General features: G+C 49.6%; 2 protein-coding genes across 2 annotated transcripts; both read right to left on the reverse strand.

Annotated features, from left to right (window-relative positions):
• Window positions 1-2,925: 2,925 nt before the first annotated feature.
• Window positions 2,926-3,647, reverse strand: LOC120682038 (putative lipid-binding protein At4g00165). Its single transcript, XM_039963777.1, has one exon. The coding sequence runs from the start codon at window positions 3,596-3,598 to the stop codon at window positions 3,230-3,232; it is 369 nt and encodes a 122-aa protein (XP_039819711.1). The 5' UTR covers window positions 3,599-3,647; the 3' UTR covers window positions 2,926-3,229.
• Window positions 3,648-4,871: 1,224 nt separating this feature from the next.
• Window positions 4,872-8,964, reverse strand: LOC120682495 (haloalkane dehalogenase-like). The gene is made up of 11 exons (XM_039964444.1): window positions 8,505-8,964; window positions 8,308-8,383; window positions 7,884-7,969; window positions 7,345-7,438; window positions 7,196-7,272; window positions 6,982-7,109; window positions 6,474-6,545; window positions 6,183-6,253; window positions 5,781-5,856; window positions 5,360-5,503; window positions 4,872-5,162 (listed from the first exon to the last, which is right to left on the reverse strand). Exons 1-11 carry the CDS (start codon window positions 8,859-8,861, stop codon window positions 5,123-5,125), a joined length of 1,221 nt encoding a protein of 406 aa, XP_039820378.1. The 5' UTR covers window positions 8,862-8,964; the 3' UTR covers window positions 4,872-5,122.
• Window positions 8,965-17,647: the final 8,683 nt, after the last annotated feature.

Genomic DNA, 17,647 nt, shown 5'->3' on the forward strand with positions numbered 1-17,647 from the left:
TGCATGCACGGATCTGGGTCGGATAACAGTGCCCTGATGTCTCATCATACGTTCATCATAGCGTGCGAAACCAGCACGTAGACTGTCTGCACTGGGTACGGGGAGCGGTACGCTACCGCTCCCTCCAGTACCATTTTGCCGTAAATCAAGCCGCAGCGGGTCCGGTAAAACTGGGGGTGTCTATTCACCGCGCGCGCGAGTGGAATCGATCCACTCGCAGAAGGCGCTTCGTCCTCCGCCCCCGCCCCGCGTCCTCCGCCCCCGCCCCTTCGTCCTCCGCCCCGGCCGGCGGCTCTCGCCGCCGCGCCGTCCGCCCACCAACCACCGCCGGCGCATCCCCGTCCTCCCCTAACCTCTCCGGCGCCACGCCCCCGCCCGGGACCTGGCCCGGCCGCCGGCGCCCACCACCCCGGCCGGCGGCACGGAGCGCCACCTCGCCGCCCGCCCACACACCACCGCCTACCGCCGGTCGATTCCTCCCCCCACCACCTTCTCTTCTAGGTCCGGTGGCCATGGAGCTCTTCACCGCCGCCGCCGCCACCCCCAGCAACCCTAGATCCTAAGGCCGCCGCCGCCGCCCTCCACCACCCCGGCCGCCGGCGACCTCGCCGGCGGCCGCTCCCCCCACCAACCACCCCTCGGACCCCGGCCACCCCCCTCCCCTAACCCCGGCGCCAACCACCATCGCTGGCTCGAGATTGAAGAAGCACAGTCAGCTCGCCTCCCTTCTGCGACAGCTCGAGCTCCAGTAGCGCGCGCGAGGAATAGACTCCGCGGGTAAAACTCCCGCTACGTCTCCGCTTCCGGTAAATTGAGCGGGGTAGCGGGCGTCCGCTACGCCGGCTCCGGCCCCACCACCGCCTACTTCGCCTTCCTCCCGCGCGCCCTTGCTTGCTCGCTGTTGGCGCCGGCTGCCGGAGTGGCTGCGCCGACGGCGATCGGCACTTGCGCCGGCGAACTCGCTCTCGCTCACGTCGTCGCTCAGGAACGCGAAAGGGAACACGAGAGAGTTTGTTTTCCGCTGCACGAAAGTCACGGCCTTTTCTGTGGCGTTTTCCTCTCTTTATTCAACGACGGTTACAGAGTCGGAGACCCACGATCCCCCGCCATGCGCGCTCGCGCTGTGCCGTGCCCGCCTGGTGCGCGAGAACGTTTCCTGCGCTGCATGGCGGTGACTGATTCCTGGCCGCCCCGTGGACACAGCACGGGTCTGGCCTGATCCATCGTTACATGCATTCAGCAGCTAGCTAAATATATTGTAAAGTAAACATGCAACTAATATGCAACTTCCTATTTACATCATGAGATCAATGTGCACGGGATTAAGTATAACACTCGCCGGAGTCCTGCGCGCCACCGAGCAGCGCCTCGCCTCGTGCCGCCGCTGCTGTCGCTGCCCGGGGCGGATCTCCGGCCGGTTGCCGACGGAGGAGGAGGAGGGCGAGGACGCCATGGCGCGGTGGCGCCCCGCCGCTGGCCCGCGCATCCGGCCTCTCCCGACCAGCTCCTTCGCCGCGGTGGTGGCGCCCGCCATGCCCTTCCGTTCCGCCCCCTCCACGAAGGGGCCCGCCCCAGGCCGCCGCCGATGGCGGTCGCGAGGCCCGTCTACGACAGGCGAGGGCGCTACGGCCGGGCGAGGTCGCGTGGCGGCGCAGCCGCGCAGGGGACCGCGCTCAGCGGCCAGCGAACGCGCGTAGGCGAGCGCGCAGCGACCGGGCGAGGACTGCGCGGCGACGCGCACGTCGCGGCCGGCGAACGCGACCGCCGCGGCGGCAAGATTTGGCCTCGCGGAGGCGCGACCTTCGTGAACGGCAAGGACGAGCGGCTCGTCGGCGAGTTCAACCTGCGCGCGCGACGGACGCTGCTCGCGGCCAGCACCGAGGTCGCTGCTGCCGCCTCGTCGCTCCACGGCTCCACGGCCCTCGTCCCCCGCCCGCCTCGTCGCTCCACGGCCCCATTTCCATGGCCTCGTCGCCCCCGCCCGCCGGGGAGATGGATGGCCGCGCGACCACCCGCCGCCGCACTGCCTCGCCGAACTCCCGGGCCGCCGAGGTCGCCGCCCCTCGACGAGCTCGATACCGCGGCGGACGGCGGAGCTCCTCGCCCCGGTCGTGGAGGCGGCTAGCGCGCCGATGCGCGCCACCGGCCGCGGGGCCCATGCTCCGCCGCGACGCCGCGAGCTCCAGCAGAGGGAGGGAGGCCGCCGGGGAGGGAGGCTGCCGCAGAGGGAGGGAGCAGCGGAGGGAGGCCGCCGGGGGGAGGACCTCCGCCGCGCGCAGGGGAGAGAGCAGGGGAGGGGGCGCGCGGGTGGGAGATGGGAGAGAGAGAGAGGAGAGAGAGGGCGAGGAAGGGAAATAGAGTATGACGTGTGGACCCCACTTGTTGGTAGTTGATATAGAAGTTCAGATGTAGAGTATGATGGGTGTGGAAGAACTGGATATAAAGGAGTGACTAGACAGAAATATTTCTTATAGGCTGTGTTTAGATCCGTCAAATAGTGGTAAAAAGAGTCACATAGGACATTGTGGCACATTGTAGCACTTTTCGTTTATTTGTGGTAATTGTTGACCTATCATGACCTAACTAGCTTCAAAAGATTCGTCTCGTCGTGTACATCAAAACTATACAATTAGTTTTTTTATTTATCTATATTTAATGCTTTGAGGTAAAAAATTTGATGTGAATAGTAAAATTTGGAGAGAGAAATTTTGGAAGTGAACATAGGCATATAGGATGGTTTTAGAATATCACGAGTGTAGACAGCCGTAGTAACCCCTCCTGACAAGCTTATACGCGACCCGTCTGCTGTTCAATTCGTCATGTGACGAGGGCGTGGCGTTACTGATGACCGTAGCAGAGTCATGGCCACTCGAGAGCGATGGGACACATTTTGCCTGCTTTCTGCTGACGATATGTTCTTAGATCGATCCCCCAAATTGATTCCGAGCACATGTATTTTACAGCAATCGAGTGACTCTTCATGTCATGCAGAACAAACAAATTAAATTTAACGGCTACACATTTGACAAAACCTTTTTTTTAAAAAAAACATTTGACAAAACCTGCATATAGGGCAAAGGACAGTGATGCAATGCGATGTTAGTTTGAACAGGAAAACCGAATAAGGTTTCACATCAACAGCAACTCAGCAAGAGCTAGCCATAGCCCACAGTGAGGAATAGAGGTGTGTGTGTGTGTGCATGCACTAGTGAAACGTGACCATTGTCAGTCAGACACACTTGAAGCCGTCGGGCAGCTCCGTCTTGCAGGCGCTGGCCAGGGCCCCGACGCCGACGGTCCACTCCGTGGGGATGCCGAGCACGGTCTCCTTGATGGTGGTGCAGAAGCAGGCGGCGGCCTCGGCGGCGGCGAGCCCTTGCACGACGTCGCAGCACTTGGTCCCGAGCTGCGCGCCGGCCTGCAGGCCCGCGGCGCCGAGCGCGGCGACGCAGGCCCCGAACTTGACGGCGTCCCGCGGGCAGCCCAGGTAGTCCTTCCAATGCAGCACCTTGCGTGACGCCGCCGCGGCGGAGACGGTGGCCGCGGCGACGACGAGGAACGCGAGGGTGGCGGCCGCGGTGGCTTGGCGGGTGGCCATATTGTTTCTTTGCTCAGGCTTCAAACGTTATTACGTGGTATGCGCTAGGGTGACGGGCGACGCGCGTTTCGTCCTCTTTTATAGCATTCGTTCCCTTGGGGCCTTCGGCCTTGGCATGTATGGCACGGAGTACGTACGTAGGTACTGCAGGGGACGTGCCAATTCTGTTTCAATATAAGTTGTTAGGTTTATCTCTAGATCTTAAGTCAACACTATTTTTCAACTTCGAGAAAGTAGTTTCATATTAACTTGTTTTTGCAGCATGGTGTTGATGCAACTACATTCACCATAAAAGTAGTTTCATATTACCAGTTTCTTTATACTTCAAATGATGGATATCCTTTTTATAAAATTGATAGTCAAGGTGTCGCCTTGTAGCCTGTAGGCGTGTCGCTCGTAAAACGACGGGGCATGGACGGCGACCCGGCCGGAGCGAGCCGCTTGCCAATTTGCGATTCCGGTGGTCCACGGTCACGTCGCCGCCGGCCGCACACGCACCGGCCGCTGCTAGGGGAGCCACCATCACCAGCCGCAGCAGCAGCGCGTGCGAGAGCTCATGTGAGGAGCCGGTGGCTCCATCGATGCAGCAAAGCGAGGACAGGGGTGACGATGGCGAGACGCATGCGCGAAAGGCCGGGCGGTTGAGATGGCTAGCCCGGCCCGGTAGCGTCGCGCTCTCGGCAGGTCCTGAGTTCGCTTCTCATCAGAAGCGAATTTCAGATTGCTGAGAGAAAAAATCTCTCTCGCTGTGCTCGCCGTAAGGCTTGGCCTTCACGGGCATGGGTCAGGGTTCGGGGGGTTTCTCTACCCGGGTAAGCCGGTGTGGCTTCCTCTTAATGAAAAAACGGTGGGGCGTTTCTTCCCCCGGGTAGTGTTTTTTTTTTATGGCGAGACGCATGCTTGTGCCGCGAGTGGCGACACCGGTGCCAGCCTACCGCCGTCCGAGCTACACTTGAGTACGTCGCCCATCTCAGCCAGTCGCCGCCGCACATAAACTGACTCTCTGCAAGGATGTGGGTGATAAGAATCGATCGGTGTAGAGGAAGGACAGCTGCCAGCTAAGCCTCTACAAAACTGATGAACGCAAGTGACCTCGCACGACGGCAGCAGGCGAAAGCGAGCAGTGGAGCCGAGCTGGTTGGTGCCGGCCGAGCGCGGAAGCTGCAGGCATGGGCTTTTTAGTTTTTTAGGTGGCAGGCTTGGGCTTGAAAAGTTCCCAAAAAATGCTCTGGTTAACAATAGCATGCGCGAAAAAAGTGTAGCTTTGCTCTTATACGCACGAGAAACACTGTATGATCACTTATATACCTTGCTGAATTTTAACTCTTATCATAATCTCCGCATGTTATGCTTTTGAAACATGCCTTAGTGGAGCTCTGCAACAATGTGTCACGCGCCACCATATCAAAGCAATCCACGGCACAATGAAATCAGACAGTTGGACGAAGCCAAGACATGGCAGCCAGCAAGCATATTCATCTGTTTCCGTACCCTTGCAGATGACCTTGTGATCTCTGTCCACGTTTACAGGAAGTATATCAGGGCCTTCACAACCTTCTCTGGCCTGCAGAACATGCCAGATACGTCATGGATCAGCATAATGGTCAACAAGGTCTAAAGATCAGGGCATGCACACATACTAAGAGTGACACATGTATCATTTATGATTCGTGCAGAAATGTATATAATATAAACTGTACGCAAGGATGCACACATACTAGAATGCGCGTTTATGATTTATAAACTGTATATAACAAGTACCAGTCCTCCTGCGGCATATGACCAGCTCCTTCTATCGCCTCCAGTTTTACAACATTGGGATTAGCTTTCTTGAATTCCTCAGCTATGGATAATGGTAAGTACTTGTCAGATATTCCCCACGCGAGCAGTATTGGTTTTTCCCAACTGCAACGAGATTTTTCTTGGTCAGAACAAAAAACACATTGTCGCAGGTCTACATGTCTATTATTGATTGCTTATATTCAGAATGAATTTTCTGATGCAGTAGAGGTGCTTCTACAAATTTTTATGACTAATGGTGCATCAGTAATGTTGTAATTTTAGCAGCTCACATCCGACGGTATAGTGAAATTCCAAGCTTGCATATAATAAACCATAGTCTGCCTGTTTTAATTAGACCAGAGGCTAGAGTGTGTAGTGCACATGGATGCTTGGCGCTTACCTGTTGGATGAAAATCCAGATGAAATTCTACGTAGCACATCTTGGAAGTTGACCTTCCTGGCAGCTTCAAGCAAAGCTAAAAAAAACGCATACAAGTGAGAAGTCAAAATTACCAGACAATTGTAGCAACTAGAAATTTATAGCCTCATGAAAACCTAGAAACTCTGCAATTAGATTACTATATTATTTATTAAGAAAAAGTATGCTCGTAGACAGTACAGCAAATGATTCTGGATATGCACAATGTCATTCATTTATGGAAATGCAGGGTGTCAACTATCAAGTGAAAATAATTCAAGCATTGTGAATTTTCTTCCGTGATTGGGAAAGTAAATCAAACTGAATGGCAAAGCAATACGTATAAAGTGGTGGAAAATAGATAGCTTAGGAGTACGAGCTCACCAAATCCAGGTGCACCACTGGATAGATATGGTAATCTGTATACATCAGCCTTTTCCAATTTCAGCACATAGCTGCCAAATAAATGGAGGACAAAATGAAGCATCTTAAGCCACTGTGCAAAATGAATAGTGTAAAAATATAAAATGCATATAGCTGACAAGATCACAAGGCTAATACAAAAACACATGATATGGACAATAAACCAAACTTTATTCTTCTTTCAAGAAACCCACACTACAGTACGAAGGAAAGAGGCACGATGAACAGTTTTTGAGCGATAAGGATACATACGCGCTACCTGCTTCAATGAAACGCTCGGCCAAAACAGCATTTTGACAAGTAAATTCACCGACGAGTGGCCATCTGCATTGCAAGGTTTCCTCTGTTTAGTTATATAACTAGAATATTGACTGAAAATGACCGCAACATAAGTGAAAAATCATGAATAGAAGCAGGGTATACTCAAGTCAATATTATACAGGGAAAGATGACCGCCCTACACCAGTGAATTAAACAAAATAGATAACTTAATCAACCTCGACCGCAAGAATTTTTACATAGAGTAGTATACTGCAACCATAAACATTCAAAAACGACAACTAAAAGAGTGCAAATGCATATTTTAGTCAACTTACATGCAAAGTTCATATGATTATATACCTATTCATATTTCAAATCCACAAGTTTTGAACTCATGTGTTTGAAATCTACCAAAGCATGCATATAGGTTGAATCTATACAGGAGAAGAACAGGAGAACTACTAAGAGAGAGAAACCAAGTTGGATAGAAATAACTTACTTTAGCTGTTGAAACAATCCAGGGACTGGAGAAGAAACAGTAAGTGGACTGTTAAGGATTGCTAACTTGAGGACTTTGCTTGAGTTGTTCAGTGCCCATGTCAGCCCATAAGAACCTACAAGAAATCCCTGCAATGAAATGAAAGGAAAAATTGCTACATTAGAAACAAGGATTTCCCTAGTCCATGATTTTCCTGGAAGTTTTACATTTGTACCTGGACAGCTAAGAAGAAGGGCTCAGTGATATTTAGAGTACCAAGAAGATCATCAAATGCCTTGTGGAACTCCTCCTCTGCAAATGATACAATATGCATAAGTCTTTAGCTTTAGCAAATTCCTCTAGTTTAACACCCATTTTCCTGACCTTTAAAGTCGAACCCATATCCAGGTTGTGGCATCTCACTGAACCCAAATCCGATCCAGTCAGGTGCAAAGCAGTGGTAGCCAGCATCTGCCATCTTTTAAGTTCAATAGCTACTTAGGGAATTGAATGATTGATGAAACAAAAGCAGCAGTGTGGTTAATAACAATAATATTATATAGAATATGGGGTTTCTTAGGCTATCATGGAAGTATTGCAACTACATATGCTCAAAAGGAAACAACATATTTTGTTGCTGTTGTATTTGGTTTCAATAGCTTATAGAAATGCAGTCATTGGTTTGCAAAATAAAATAAAACAATACCCGTGCAGCACTCCAAACTTTTATAATGAACTTTTGCATATGCCAATGGAAAGTGTCTTTTCTAATGAAATTTCGAATATGTCTTCCTAAGTAAGAAAATGCAAATAAACTGACAGAATTAGCACCCTGTTTATTGCTGAATAATGCACAGTGCCAACAACTGATCGTTTCATAAGTTGTATTTATTCCAATGGTCTACAAGTTCAATGAAGCTAACCTGAGCCATAACCACACGGTAACTAAATGATTGAGTAGGAGCTCCGTGAAGGAACACAATAGTACCACGTCGTGCATCAGGTGAACCTACAATGTATCAGCAAACACATATGACCAACAATTGCATGCCTTTTACTTATCCAGGGTTAATTAGACATGATGGTTGTGGTTGCAGCCCTTTGGTTCATCTCATTCAGCAATAAAACTAGTGGATGAACTTATATAGGCATAATGCACTTACAAGGCTAAGCAGAATTGCTCTGTTTTCACTTCTCACACCAAAGCTTTACAGAGTCATGTTGTATCTAATCTGTGTTAATGAAGTGTGGTACTACTTTGTAGCACCGTGTCAGCGAGTGTATGTGTATCCAATATATCATGCAATGTTCTCTGTAATCACAAACAAATAGATGAATGAATAGTACCTGTTTCCCTCACAAACCATCGAAACTCTCTTGATCTGACATACGAACCGTACTCCCTCCCCTTGTCCTCGATCCTCTGGACGCAGCAAGGTGAGTCACTAGTCAAATGGTTACATACATGTGGTAGCATGGTTCATTGATCTGTAATTATTAGAAGGATCGAGCACACGGAGACGAAACGAGGAGTGCGGCATTACGTAGAGCATCTGGCCGACATTGCCGTCCTCGGCGGGAACCGCGGGGAGCTGGATGGCGCTGCGGCTGGAGGGGTTGTCTGTGACGAACCCGAACGGATTGAACCCCGGCTCGTCCTTTTCCTTCTCCTCTTCCGCCGTACCACTCCCGTCCTTGCCGCTCGCCGCGACTATGGCGTACCTGCCTCTCGGTCTCGTCCCCCACCGCAGCCTCCCGCTGACACAGCTGAAGGCGCCATCGCACGGGGCCAAGGCAACCCTGCTGCTGCTGGTGGTTTTGGAAGTGGAAGAGGCGGGAACGGTGGGGAGGAGGAAGAGGGCGGGAGAGGAGGAGGTCGCGCAGGGGCAGCAGCGCGGCATGGCGGCGGCTCGGGTGGGTGGATCCCTTGACCGTCGGCCCGTCGCTCGAAGTGTGGCCGCGAAGGAAGCGGGAGCGCCTCGCTCGGGTGGCGCAGCGGCGCCGAGCCACGCGACCCAAGATTCGGTGGATTGGTGTGGGGCCGGCCAGTTCCTTCGTCTCGTGGCTGTGGCTGCGGCGGCGGCGGCGGCCGAGACAACAGCCACTGCCCGCTGGGGCCTCTGGGTGTCAGATTCCGAGTAGGATCCGAATCACCAATCGATTTCAGAACCAATTTGAGGCAGGAATTGAACCAAGGTCTCATTTAGATGCAAAATTTCTAAAACTATCGCATCAAATAAGTGCGGCACATGCATGAAGTATTAAATCTAGACTATATGAAAAACTAATTGTATAGTTTACTTGTAATTACAAGACGAATCTAAGGGACTATTATAATTAGACACTAATTACTACAGTAAAATACACTAATAAAGGATTAATTAATTTTAATAATTTTGTCTCGTAGTTTACAGATGAGTTCTGTAATTAGTTTTGTGATTAGTTTATGTTTAATACTTCAAATGTGAAAAAATTTCCTTTCAAACACTTTACACGAAACAACTAAACAAGGTCCAATTCTAGTTAATGTTTTGGCCATCACCGTCAGGGCCGTTCAGTATCAGGGAACCTCACAGTCGGCATCGTCGAAAAAATGATCAACCACACGAGCAACATATCTTACTATTACTAATTGGAGGCTCCTTTGGAGTCTCTACATGAAACCACCTAGACTCATAGGATACTCTAAAAAATAAAGAAATCCTATAAATTCTCACAAAAATAGAAACATCCAGCCATCAAGCCAACAACTCTAATTATAATAACCATCGGATCTGTTATCTTTTCTAATAAATTACCGACATCTGCTATTATAAAAATATACTAAAGTAACCCCTAAACGTGTATCTAAATTACCCACCTCTGCCATTATAAAAAAATCTAAAGTAACCTTTCTAATCTTTGTATAAATTACCCACCTATGATATTATAAAAATAATACAAATACCCCCTTAAATTTGCATATAAATTATCCAATTATATTGTTATTATTACAAGTTAAATTCCTCCTAAATATGAATCTAAATTATATAATTATAATAAAAATATTAAAGTGTACAAATATTCTAAATTTTATTTCTATCATTATTAATATATTATTTATATTATTATTTATATAAAATACTACCAACAATATATGTCATCATGTATTCATGTATGACGGAAATGACAAGAATACAAATTTACAAACAAATAGTTGAACTAAATATATATTGAATACATATATATGGAGTTGTGATGCAAAATGAAATCTTTATAACTAGATAATAATAAATATATATATTTTAGAGTATGCATTAGAATATTTAATAGATGAAAAAAAACATGATATAAATAATTATAATTATTGATTTTATTTTTATATTAATTCTAATTAGCTCGTGTAGGAGTTGTACAGGAGCCGGGGGTTGATAGACTAGTCGGTTCGGTAGAACGAAAGGGCCACAGAAACATGGTCAGGCCCATGCAAGCGCCCCAATATACACGACAGTGACGACACCAACAACTTTTCGAATTCGTAGTGATGGTGATCGAATTGATGGTGCATGCAGTGCAGGTAGCTAGTCCAGGGCGTGGGCGTGCCGAGACGCCAGGAGGTAGAACAGCAGCACGGCAATGCCGGAGGTGAAGACGGACGCGGACAGGGCGAGCAACGCGGACGCCTTGTACCCGCCGCAGGCCCCTGGTGCCAGGAACGAGCACGCGCGCGCGTCCCGCTCCAAGTACACCTGCACCGCCAGGGCGCACGCGCCGGCCGCGTACGTTAGGCACGACAGCACCTGCAGACCGGCCGAGCGATGGTCAAGCTCAATCCGAGGACGGGTCATGAACTAGTACTGGAAATCAAGCCAGAGTATTGGGCAGGCTGCTGCGTGCTCACGCATTCGCCGGCGACGATCGCCCAGGAGGCGCGACGCCCGGGCAGTGGAGCGTGGAAGAGGGTCACCGCGGCATCGTACGCCAGCCTCGCCACGCTCCAGGGCAGCTACACCGACACCGCGACCTCGAGGGACCTGATGAAAACCTGTTAATAACTGTTCTAATGGGACCTGCTGAATAAACAACAGTAAGACAGGATTTGGTTTACCTGAATGGGGTATATATATAGTCATCAACATCCCTCGCTGCACCCACGCAGGCAAGGGACGCGCTGCAGAGCGCGATCACGGCGACCCTGCAAACCAGAAGCCAAGTCGCCACCAAGGTCCTGCGCCACGAAACGAAGCGGTGTTTGAAAAACAACTGAACAACTTTTAATTTATTTGACATGCGTATTTGGCGATTAAACATGCTGCAAAATCCGATCTTGAACGGTGGTGTACTGGTGTGAAGAATGAGCTCACCTCATTTTCAGTAGTAACTGCCTTGCTAGAGGACTGGCCACGAACAATCGCCGTGTGTTGCTGCAGAGAGAGAGACGCCCCTCTCTTCGTCTCTGCAGATTTAGGCCGTGTTTAGATGTTTTGCAAAAAAAAAATTGTGATGGAATCTTTCTAATTTGAAGTACAAAATGAAGTCTATTTACAATTTTTTTGCACAGATGGATTGTAAATCGCGAGACGAATCTAATGATGCTAATTAATCCATGATTAATCGATAATTAGCGGATGGTTACTGTAGTATCACTGTTGCAAATCATGGATTAAGTAGGCTCATTAGATTCGTCTCGCGATTTACAGCATATCCATACAAAAAAAATGTAAATAGACTTTATTTAGTACTCCATGCATGTGTTGAAACATTCGATGTAACGTTTTTTTTTTGCGTTTACGGGATTTATGGGGTGGAAACTAAACATGACATTTATTGTTGTTCAACTTGAAAGAGGCCCAATGCTTACCGAAGAAGCGCGTGCGTCCGTTCGACACGAATGCCATCCACGAGCACAAAAGAATCCACCGGAAACAAACTCAAGCAGGCCAAGTAACACCCCGTTCAGGTAAGTGCCCTCTAGCACCGCAAACAGCGTACCGAAAATGGCAGTGCAGTCGCTAGATTCTGCAGCACTTTAGCCTTCCCTATACACTGTAACACTAGCCCTGGCGTTAAAGATAAGATGGACTCTTAGACACGAGAGCTAGGGATGAAAACGGATGGGAACAGTGGGAAAATACCTCAATCATTTCCGTTTCCATATTTTATTACGGAAAAAAGGAGCAGGAGCGGAATAGTCAGGTACGGAAGTGAAAACGGGATATATATATATATATATATATATATATATATATATATATATATATATATATATATATGGGTTTAGGAAATGGGCGGGAAGCGAAAGTTTACCGAAATACATTATTATTTAATCACAATTCACTTTGTATGAATATAACACTAGGCAACTCTTTTACGCAAGCTATTGTTTAAAAATATGATCAATGTTTCTTATTCAACGATTAAACTGTGAATATAGGGTGTGCCTATTATTTTTCCCATATTTTACAAATACGGGATCATCTCGGCTAAAAATGGGATATTTCTGCTTCCCGTTTCATTTTTGTATTTATTTTGTAAATATGGAAATGAATATAATAAATATAGAAATACGAGTGGTATGGGATTTTTTCCCTCCATTTTTATCCTTAAACAGGACAGATGCTTTCTTCAAATCAAAGCTGCGCGAAAACTGCATTTCCGGTCGACCACGTGCTGTGCTCCTTACGATCGACGCTCGTGCACGTGGGGGGCGCAGTGGGCAATACACATAGCCACCCACATGCTGTCCGTGCCCATTCTCTACGTCTCTTCACATTCTGTTTTCCTTTTTCCCTTTTCATTTCATCTTTTTCCGTTGGATCCAGCACCGTTGGTGAGAGAGAAGGTGATACCGGCACGAGCAGCAGCATGGATGGGAGAGGCGGTCAACGGCCCGTGTTTTTTCTTCTTCTTTTGCTGATAATTTTTATGCAAAAATATGTTATGTACATAATTTTTCCTTGTTGCATAATTTTGCCTGATTTTTTTTCTAATTTTCATGTGTTCGGATTTTTGTCACCTTTTTTTATTTGTGTTTTTATCTTCAAATTTTGTATCCAAACTTTTATCTCCAAGTTTTCTATTCTTATATTCCTTTCCTCGATCTTTTCGCCTCCCGAATTTTTTCTTGAACAAAATTTTTCTAGACTTTTCTTCCCTAAATTTATCTTATATCCCATCCATTTTTTATGAAATCTTTCGATTAAAATTTTTCCTTTCAAAAAGTTTTATATAGACTTTGTTGTATATTTGTATGCTTTATCTGGTTAATATTTTAGTTTGTATAAATTATGATATTTTTTGTAACATACAAATAGGTTACGATAAAAGATTGTTTAATTAGAGAGGGGAACCAGATGAGTGACGTGAGGGGTGGGAAACGAGAGCCAGGTGAGGTGACGTGAGGGGAAGGGATGGGCCAGACGAGGTGTAACAGCCCAGGTGTTATCTCTTGTAATTAAGATTAACTATGTAATTAACAAGATCATTAGCATTAAATTTGCACGAGTAAAACCATCAACTAAAATTTGAGTACTTTCAACGCATGTGATGATTAATTTTCTTTTAAAACACTATGATTTTGTAAGTAAAAATAAAAATTCGAATTCAAAAAATTTTGAACAAATATTGTCTAAATTTGGGTTGGGTTAGTCTGGACCGGTCCGACCGGTATGAACCGGCCGGTCAGACCGGTAGCGGCCGCACGGATCGCGGCGCGCTCAATCAAATCTCCTTCTCTTAGGTTATACTATCTCTTCCGCTGCTGTCATTTATTTTATATAAATTTTAAATTTAAAACTATTTTTGCAACTATTTATGTTGTTATCTATTTTTATAAAATTGTATCATGCTAGTACCACTACTACAGAATAGGCCTTTGTTCCAGACTATTTGTCCCGATTACCTTTGGGCCCGGGACAAAAGGTGGCTTTTGTCCCGGGTCCAACGGCTAGCCGGGCCAACGTGGGGGACATGGGCTTTTTGTCCCGGGTGGAGCCACCAACCCGGACAAAAGGCCCCCCTTTTGTCCCGATTGGTGGCTCCACCCGGGACAAAAGACCCAACCCTTTTATCCTGGTTCTGGTTGGTGTTACCAACCCGGACAAAAGACCCCTTTTGTCCCATTTGATGTTACCAACCCGGACAAAAGGCCCCTCCACGTGATAGTTCAAAAGGAAGTTATTCTATACTGAGTCACGTGTACTACTTAGGTGAGTTGGCAAGGAAACCATTCGCTAGACAAGAGGTCTTGGGATCGAATCCCGTGGTGTGCAAATTTTTTTTAACGTCAGTCACCTTTTGTCCCGGTTCTACCACCCGGGACAAAAGCCTCGAGGCTTTTTCTCCCGGAAGCCTTGTCCCGGTTCCAAAACCGGGATAAAAGCCAGTTTGGAACCGGGATAAAAGGCTGAATCTGTAGTAGTGTACCGTCTGCGCTCGCCGTTATGCGAGACTACTGGTGATGTTTCGATCGGGCCGTGGGTTGAAAACAGACTGTCAAATTATGTTTAATTAAGCTGATGCGCCTGATGTGTTAAAATGACGGCCATTACACTTAATCCTGTGATAGCCTTCCTTATCTCTAGGTGAGGTGACTTACCCTCCAAGCCTTGTACTCCTATATATACCACCCAAGGGGCTCATTGCAATACAATCGACCACATTATACGCATCCTACCTTTCCTACATGACAGACGCCTAGGTTACGAGATCCTAACCCTAGCCGCGCCGCCGCTTCCGCTGCACCCGCGCGCCCCCGGGGAGATCGAGATTGATCTCCGCCGGGGGCAGCGCCCTCCTAGGATGCGCCGCGGATCCCTCTGATCCGCGCCGCCGTCGTCGTCCACAAGCAGCAGGAGGGCTGACCTCTACCATCGCCGTGGCCGCGTCGCTCGTCGGCATCGCCATGGCCCCGCCTTGGGCAGCCGCCGCCTCTGCGTCGTCGTCCCCGGCCCCGCTCACGGCTTCCCCGCCCCTTCCGCGCCTCAGGCCAGCCCCCCCTCACAGCGCCGCCGCCACACGACAGCGCGCGTGCGCGGCTGCCGAGGGGGAGGAGCCCCTCCCAGTGCCGCCGCACGGCCGGCGCACCGCGCGCGTGCGTGGTTGGAGGGGAGGAGCCAAGACCGCGCTGTCGGGCGGATGGGCCGCAGCATCGCCGGTCGACGTCGCTGTCGGGCCGCCGCCTCGTGGGCTCCGCCCCACCGCCCTTTCCTCGCCGGCTACCTCCCCTGCGCCATCGGCCACCGCCCTTCCTCCCCCAGCGCCGCCTCTGCTTCTCGAGAAGACGCGGCTGCGGGGGCGGATCTTGGCCTGACGATCGGAGGAGAGCCGCTCGGGTTTTACAATCTCCTCTGTTTTCTCTGTCCCGTGTTGACCACGCGGGGAAGAGACAAGGAGGAGAGAGGAATTCGCTACGGCACCCGAGATTGTACCCGAAGGTCACCCTGTTGCTGCTGTGTGTTTTTCTTAGGTTTTTTCCCGATTTGTTATCGGGTTTGCGTCGCCCTGCCGTTCGTCGCCGTTCATCGTCGACACTCCCGAAGGACGAGGTTGTTGTTGCGCCCTCCAGGCTGCAGCAACGACGTTCGTGATCAAGCCACCCTACCGGTTTCGTCGCCTTTTCAGGCGGTGGCGCCACTCGCCGCCGGTCTTCGTCAAGCAGGCGCTCGATCCGCCTCCGCGCCTCCGGCCTTTCTCGCGCGGACGTCGCCGCCGATGTTCCTGAAGGAAGACGTCGTCGCCACCCCTGATCTGAGCGCAACACTTGCTGCAACCTGTGTCGTCGCCACCCCTGTCCTGAGCGTGACCTAAGTCGCAAACTGCGCCGTCTACCATCGTCATCCGCCGCACCGTCCTGCTGCTATCTTCGGCAAAAAGCTGCTGAGTTTGTGTACTCGAGCACCTCGACGACGCTTCAACCCGCACCCCCTCCACGGCTTCGGCCACGTCCACCTCGACTTCGGCTACTACGGCACTAAAGGGCTATCATCTGCATGAGTCTCCAGTTAAAGCTTTCGCACCGGCGTTCCAAACTGCAGGGGGATACGTCTCCATTGTTCTCCAGTCTGACCGTTCGTGTTGCTACCGCTACGACTGCGGGGGGATGTTAGAGTATATTAGTCAACTCCAGATATGGTAGTTTAGCATTGATGTAATCCCGTGATAACCTTTCTTATCTCTAGGTGAGGTGCATTGCTCTCCAAGCCTTGTACTCCTATATATACCACTCAAGGGGCTCATTGCAATACAATCGACTACATTATACGCATCCTACCTTTCCTACAACGACGACGGGCATCTGGGGGCGCATCTCAAGCAGTTTTGCCTGCAGATGTCCCAAGACTCGAAGCATGGCTTGGGCTGATTAGTGTTACAGCAGTAGCATGTGCTTTGTCCACATCTTTCCTTCACACAAAATACATCAACAATCGTACTACTGTTAACACCACTCGCGTTCGGACCGTCCGGCAAAGTCTGATTGGTTGCGACAGTATAGTTCCTTCATGTACTCTCACCCTGCCCCAGTTGGGGGCGATCTCCCCCACCTACAAGTATCACGATAAAACATTATTTTCATCAATGTAAAAGATCATAACAAGCTATGTACAATAAAACATGTGAACTAGCACAATTCCTCTGCTTTATGTTTTTTTTTTGTAATAAGGTGTTGTTTGACTTGATAGTAGTACTTACAACGGGCTGAGGCTAGGAAGAACCAAAGAGCACCACCAACAGCATCAAAACTGCATTCATCCGACTAGTTTCCGGGGACCCCATTGATTCTTATACCGAGATGAACTGAAAAGAGGGAGGCTAGATAATCGATCCTCCTTTGCTTGTACATATAGATCAGTAATATATATATATATATATATATATATATGCATCCATTTAGGGTCATTTATTGCACATGTAAACTTAATTAGGGCACCAATTAAATACCTAGCAGTAATCAATGCATATTACCTACTGCCAATATTGTAGTATTCTTCTTTTAGAAACTAACTAAGAAGGGTTTAGTTTTAGTCATTAGTAAAAAACTTTCCTATATATATATATATGTGTGTGTGTGTTAATCTACACCCTAGGTGTAGATTAGCATTCTACACCCACACCCAACCAACTGATCTAGCCACATCTCCCCCACGCCAAACCCGCTCGGCCCAACTTGGCCCACCCCGACCCTGCTCCAATTACCCCTTCGGTCAATCCCCCAACCTCACCAGATCCCGATTCAAATTGCTCCGGCGGCTGCGAGCAGCGAGAGGGCGGCGGCCCCATGGGAGCGGAGGCCGCGGCAGCAGCAAGCAGCGTAGCCAGGCAGCCGCGGCTACGTCGAGCGGCGTGGCGCGGAGGTGGCTTTGCGAGGCGCGAAAGCTACGGTGGCGTTGAGCAGCGCGGGCGTGGAGGCTACGGCGGTGCAGAAGCTGCGGCAGCGTCGAACTGCAGGGCGCGGAGGCTGCGGCGGCGCGGAAGCAGCGGGGCGTGGAGGCTGCTGTGGCATTGAGCGGCATGGTGCGGAAGCGGCTCATCGGCGTCCTCAACAAGCGGCCGGCATGAGGGGCTGCAGAGACGCGTGATGCGCGAGGTCCCCGCGCACACCCTGCTGGGGCCTTGCGTTGTGCCCCCAGCGGCCGCGAGCGGCGGCGTCCAGAGGCTGCTTGACGCCCGCCGTCCTCCCCCATCCCCACATCGAGCCCTTGAGCAGTGG

The sequence above is a fragment of the Panicum virgatum genome, chromosome 7N (genome assembly GCF_016808335.1).
Source record: "Panicum virgatum strain AP13 chromosome 7N, P.virgatum_v5, whole genome shotgun sequence".
Taxonomy (NCBI): domain Eukaryota; kingdom Viridiplantae; phylum Streptophyta; class Magnoliopsida; order Poales; family Poaceae; genus Panicum; species Panicum virgatum.